The sequence below is a fragment of the Daucus carota genome, chromosome 4 (assembly GCF_001625215.2).
Source record: "Daucus carota subsp. sativus chromosome 4, DH1 v3.0, whole genome shotgun sequence".
Lineage (NCBI taxonomy): Eukaryota > Viridiplantae > Streptophyta > Magnoliopsida > Apiales > Apiaceae > Daucus > Daucus carota.
Genome location: NC_030384.2, coordinates 49169174 through 49175892, shown reverse-complemented (window position 1 = coordinate 49175892; position 6719 = coordinate 49169174). Strand labels below are relative to the sequence as shown.

Here is a 6719-nt window from a genome sequence, read left to right as displayed (position 1 = left end):
CAAGATTCAATTAAGGACGTGCCAACGTTCCTTGTCATTGGATATATAGTTTGGCATAAGCTTTTCTATTCTAGATATGGTTTCGCATCCTGGTTTGCATGCCATCATCAACTACCTGTTTTGGTTTGGTAGATTGCATGCGCTTTAGATTAATTTGTAGGAGGTATCTTATGAGCTTTAATTTGTATAGGAAATAACTTCCCAGTTTCAATTCTTTACTAGAATGGTGATTAGATCTCTAAATTCATTGAAAAAATATTAGTCATGTTTGATAGGGATAATATAGAATCTTTGAAGGATGAAGTTTCCCAAAACATCTGCTACACTCTGGAACCCTCAACCTTAACCACCTCATACATACCCCAAAATAAAATGTGGAAAATAGTAAAGAAGAAACCTGTAGGCCATACTGTGGAACCCTTATATTAGTTTGAAATATGAACCAAATCAAAACTTACGAGGGTGTATTCGATTGGGATTTTAATGCATTGTTTTTAGTCTATGAATTTTAATGGATTGTATGAGATTTTGATTTTGTGCGGATTCTTGATGAAATGTCGTAGAGTTGATAGGATTTAGGTACAATGCTTCAAAATCCCATTGAATTTGGTGGGATTTCAAAAAACTTAAAATACACTGAAGAATGCCACAAAATCCATCATTTTATGAAATGAAAAAAAATCCATCAGCATTTGAATACCATCAGATTTTAATGGATTTTAAACAATCCCAATTGAATACCATCGGATTTTAAAGCATAATTTAAAATCTCAATTGAATACCACCAGATTTTGTGGCATAATTTAAAATCCCAATTGAATACCTCAAGATTTTAATGGATTTCAAACAATCCCAATCGAATACCCTCGGATTTCATGAATGCAAAAAAATCCTTTAAAATCCCAATCCAATACACCCCTCTAATTGAAAGTATTCTCCGAAGCTTAAAGACTCTTACTTAATTACAATTAGATTAAACAAAGCAAATGCTCCAAATCCGGTAAAAATCAAACCCCGTTGATATTAACAGTTGTGCATTATATAATAAATACACACATATATATTTATTCAACAGTGTGAACCCTAGGAGCTTAAGATCTAAATTCAGAGCAAAGATATATCGCAGTTATTTTATGAAGGACATGAACATACAAGTATATATGCTTTCGCATCACTGTAAATATTTGTGCTCTAGCTGTAGTTCTTTATGCAGGTGATCAAAGTTTGCTTAATTTTGGCATCAAGTTTTATGAGGTTGGACAGATACAAGTAGATGTAAAAATCTCAATCCATACCAGATTTCTAACATGCATACGTCTAGTTCTGTATACTGTCCAACTTGACATTTATAATCAATATTTGCCAACTGGTTATTGATCCGGCAAATAGATTCCAGGACATACTATTCAAATACCCTTTATAGGTACAGGTTAATTAAGGCACATGGGATATACGTAAACATTGAATTTAGAACAGTTTAATTTACAAGTAGTTAGTAACACTTATAATTCAATTGCTTACTTGATAAAAAAGTATTTATCAATTTAAAAATTATTTAGTATTTGTTTGGGTAAGACGAATTTCGGCTTTTTACGATAAGGAACCGACTTCTACTTTTCTTGACCACTTTGTATTTAAAGCCGGGAGCACTTATAAAAAAGCCGAGGATGCTAACTTAACTTTTGTTTCAGGACTTCTACTTCTTTCCAAAATAGTTTAATAATTTTTAAGTATTAATTTGCATCTCACTTCTTTACTTTAAATAAGAAAAAAAATTAAATTTACCTCAACTGCCCCCTTGTACTCTAGTCTGTAGTCAGTAAATAAAATTCAAAATCCAATATTGACTGGGGAGAACGTACGTATGTGAATACTATTACTATATTAAATGTATCTGATATTATTGTTATATATATGTCACTGGTATTAGAATTTATAGGGTGAAAACTAGACTGGAGGATTAAAAAGTATATTTAAAGAAACGCCTTGATATAATTAAAAATTATATTTACACCCACAGCAGCCGTAACACTGGACTTTAAGCGACGTTGATATGCTTAATTGGAATGGGTTGTTTTCTTCAAATAATAGTATGACAGAGATTTACAATTTTTATCTTTGTAAATTTTTAATATCTATTTAGACAGACTCATTTTTTAAGTGTGGATATATGTGTGCATAATAGATAATTATTAATTATTTAAATTATTTGAATATGAGAAGAAACACGTATATAAATAATAAATTTGAGAAGATAATTTCTCTATCTAAGTATTTTATTATAATAATTATTTTTCTATATATCGTATAACTAAAATATAAAATAGTTATAGACATACAGTTATATCTTTAATTAATAACGTGTCTAATACTTAGGTGTAGATTGTTTTTCACCAAAGAAAAAGTTAAAGAAAAAAATGAATACCATTATACCAAGATAGTATTTCAGAATAGTGATGCTAGATATACAAAATTACAAAATTATATACACTAAGCATTTTATTTTTTTTAGAATCATACTGGGCAATGATTTGACCACGCTATCTCCCGGCTACCTACCCACATCCAGTGATGTTGAATGTTGATGTAGGAGTTTAATTAGGCCATCGATTTTATATACTTTAACAAAGACTGATATGTCTGATATGTTTTTCTCTTTAACTTAAAAATATTAATATTCCAACGGATAAACATGTAAATATGTTATATCTTAGACAAATTTGTGTTATTGATTAAGGTACATTTGGAAGTACGTGATATTTCTGGTATAATCCACAGTAATATGGAATTTAAATATTAATGCACAATATAGACAACTTTACAAACACTTCAAACATTCTTTCCGAGGAAACTGTATGCAAATAATGTAATTAACTAATAAACGTGTAGATAGTTTCATTATTATATAGTAATATGTTTCAAGCATGGTTTTGTGGAAAAATCAACTGTGCCCGCGGCTCGCCTATAAAACCCGGTCTTTCTCCGGACCAAAAGTATCACCAGCATAGAGGATAAATCAATATAGCTGCAGAGCAATGACAACTCCCAAGCTTCTCTCCATTTTTTTGTTTCAGCTCATGCTTCTTCATTCTTCACTAGAATGCACCAATGCACAGTCCTTACGAGATGGATTTTACCAGAAATCGTGTCCAGCTGTTGAGAGCATTGTAAAGAAAGTTACAGCCCAGTATATCTCTAAATCGCCGTCTCTTGCTGCACCGTTGCTGCGAATGCATTTTCATGATTGCTTTATTAGGGTATGTATATATGATTGTGTTCGTGTGAACTGGTTTAAGTAAACTAATTAGGAAACGAATTGTTGATCTAAATCCTTAGAATTTGCATGCATGATGATAATTGGCGGATATTAATAAATTTTAATTCAGGGATGCGATGGATCAGTGCTATTAGACTCTACTACGAAGCACAAGGCTGAAAAAGAAGCGATTCCAAATAAAGGCATGAGAGGTTTCCAGGTTATAGATGCAGCAAAATCAGCGATAGAGAAACAGTGTCCTGGCATTGTTTCTTGTGCTGATATTTTGGCTTTAGTTGCTAGAGATGCTGTTTCTGCGGTAATTATATTAAGTATTACATGTATTAATCAAATAAATTACCATTCTTTCACATGATGACATAGACCTTCAAAATTTCTTAATTTCAGATCAGTGGACCTTTTTGGCCTGTACCATTGGGGCGACGAGATGGACGCGTATCAATCCAATCAGAAGCTGATAACCAGCTACCATCTCCAAATGCTAACATAAATCAGTTGAAATCGGTATTCAGCTCTAAAGGCTTGAATGCTCGCGATCTCGCCGTTTTATCTGGTAACTAATTAATTTATCAAGTATTTTGGCAAGTTCTTTCTAGTTCCTGAACCCTAGCAATACAGACACAAATTAACATGTTTCATTCAAAACAAATTACTAAAAAGTTTGCATATTTTATATATATAGGAGGACACACGATAGGGATCTCTCACTGCGGTCCATTCGCAAACCGGCTATACAATAACAGTGGCAAAGGTGATTCTGATCCAACAATGGATCAAACCTACGTAGCTCGACTCAAGGCCAAATGTAAACCTAGCGATAGCACGACAATTGTGGAAATGGACCCCGGAAGTGCCAGAACATTCGACAGCGATTATTACACTCTTGTATCCCAGAGGAGAGGATTGTTTAAGTCGGATTCTGCTCTTCTAAACGATGACGTTACGAAAAAATATGTGAATCGTCAAGTGGCAACCGGTGGATCTGCTTTCTTTGCAGATTTTAAGGCGTCTATGGTTAAAATGGGACAAATAGGAGTTCTCACGGGGAGTGCTGGTGAAATAAGAAAAACTTGTGGTTTTGTCAATTAAGGATGACGATTTTTTTTTGTTTTAAAATTTCGAATAATTCTGCGGAGAATTATATATTGTACTTTGTCTCTTAATACAAGTGTGCTTAACTTCAGTACCAGCTCCTCCAACAACCGTGTATCTGCATGTCTGGATCCCAGAAAAGATGGAAATATATATGAATTGTGAAGTAATAATTTTTCTTTAGAAAAGGGATAGAAATTTAGAGTAGATGGGAAAAGTTGATTGGAATTGCAAGCTGCACTAAACGTATATAATTTATAAGAGTATCGAACAATAAACATATATTATTCATCGGGACTGGAAGGGAAGTATACCTTATTCGATTATATAAAATTCATAAACATGCGACTATTAAATCCAAACAGAGGGAGTATTTTTGATTGGTAAATTAAAATTTTGATTATATATTTTTATTCAGAAAAATAAAATTTAAAAAATAATATTTATAACTACTTGATCAAAGCACTTAAAAATACGTGTACAAAATCAAAACGTCAAATATTAAAAAACAGAAGAAGTATTACATACATAAAATTCATAAACATGCGACTGACGAAGATCCACTTAAAAAACAAACAATTTTTCATCACTCATCAGTCAATAAACTAACCGACCGATTTAGTCGTAAGCCTCATGAGTCATAGGTCGACGTAGCAGGCTGTTATGCCCAAACTTTCGACCATCTCATCGGTCGTAGATAATTTTTTCACGATAGTCATTTAAAAATGTGAGTCCCGCTTTAGTAATCGGTAGGATATAAATAAATAAATAATTAGGGGTGGTAATATCAGACACGACCCGAACCCGATCCGAACCCGCAACCCGATTTATTGGGACAAAATCCGAAAATGACCCGAAAATTACTCGATTGACACGTAATGGACCCGAAATGACCCGAAATTAACTTCAATTTTCAGTTTATTTAATTTTAGGTGATTTTAGATTGACTCAAAATCATCCGACTGCTGACACGAACACGACTCATTATCCGAAATTGTCACCTCAGTAAGAAGATCCGGTCAAATGTAAATTTAATATGTCGTTCAACAGGTGATACCTCTGATTCTTGTAGCACCAGTCTAGATTAAATGAATGTATTACTGGGTTAGTAATATATTCCTCGCGAACCTTCACTGGTTTCAATTTATTTATATATTATTTTAGATTCTAGCCATGTTTCAAACACGTCTTGAACATTGAAGATCACCATAACTTTAACTGTTTGTTGTGAGCCGTGATAAAATCTGCACGTTTTTTTTTTTACTCCTCACGAAAAATTTCATAATATTAATTTTGTGATATATGTGGTATTTAGATTAACACCCATTCAAAAAAATAAAAATAATAACAATTCTAATGAAGGCCAATATATGACACGTATGTATTGTGTAGAATTAAGCTGTGATGGCATACTAGTACCACTCTTTCAGCATATAAAATTAATACTCCTGCAAGTTGAGGATGGAATTCTTTCGTCGCGATTGTTCCCTAACTAACGTGGACACATTTTATCTTTGATTTATGAATATAGTATCGAAAAACATTCTAAATTTTTTTTAAAATATGGATTGTCAATTTATTATTAGCTCAAATATAAATACAATAGACACCCTATATATACACATTGAACACCACAGATTAAAACATGTCAGAACATGTAATGTGCTTTTTGATACTACTTTCGAATTTACTCCTGACATTGCTCTTAATTTATTGAAGATGAAAAGTGTTTCTTTTACCTCTATCTTTTATCAGACCGTTCAAAAAACAAATATGAAATTATATTAGTGGCAAATATCCAGCTGGAAAAAACGAAAATTTTGGGACGATTGGGACGTGGACAGGACTCATCATATATATCATAGTTAAGAACAATAATATGTAACAAATTGATGTAATATTGTAAATTATATTTGTCAGTTATTCTTTTGTTAGATTTTTGAAAATTATAGCCATCAGTGCCTTTCTGCGACTCCTGTCCTGTTTTTATTCCTTATTTGTCAGTTGTCACTGAATGTATTGTCCTTTCGCTGCAAACATGAGAATGTAGATGGTGGCCAAACTATATATTTATTACTAAAATACACAAGTTCTCCCTTTCGAATGATACAAGTCAAACTCCTCAAATCCTTACTCCCTTCCTCCCATTTTATTTGAGCTGTTTTGACTTTCACGGAGATTAAGAAAAAGATAATAAATGTAGTTGAAAAGTGGGTAAAATGGTGGAACCCATTAATATTTAATAATATATTTGAGATAGTGGAGGAAAGTAGTGGGTGTAATAGTGTTTATTTAATAAAATGAGTTTATAAAATATAAAAGTAGTGGGTGTAATAGTGAAAAGTAGTGT

The 6719-nt window shown here is 32.4% G+C and overlaps 1 protein-coding gene across 1 annotated transcript; it reads left to right on the top strand.

Annotated features, from left to right (window-relative positions):
- The first annotated feature begins 3010 nt into the window (after window positions 1-3010).
- On the top strand, window positions 3011-4460 carry LOC108217770 (peroxidase 27). The gene is made up of 4 exons (XM_017390655.2): window positions 3011-3257; window positions 3387-3575; window positions 3665-3830; window positions 3960-4460. The coding sequence occupies exons 1-4, from the start codon at window positions 3036-3038 to the stop codon at window positions 4364-4366; spliced, it is 984 nt and encodes a 327-aa protein (XP_017246144.1). The 5' UTR covers window positions 3011-3035; the 3' UTR covers window positions 4367-4460.
- The last annotated feature ends 2259 nt before the right edge of the window (window positions 4461-6719 follow it).

Excerpts from the sequence above, each read along its gene's own strand:
- LOC108217770 (XM_017390655.2), top strand. The coding sequence starts at position 3,036 with ATGACAACTCCCAAGCTTCTCTCCATTTTTTTGTTTCAGCTCATGCTT. Across the intron at positions 3,258-3,386 it reads TTCATGATTGCTTTATTAGG|GGATGCGATGGATCAGTGCT; the intron begins GTATGTATATAT and ends ATTTTAATTCAG. Across the intron at positions 3,831-3,959 it reads CGATCTCGCCGTTTTATCTG|GAGGACACACGATAGGGATC; the intron begins GTAACTAATTAA and ends TTATATATATAG.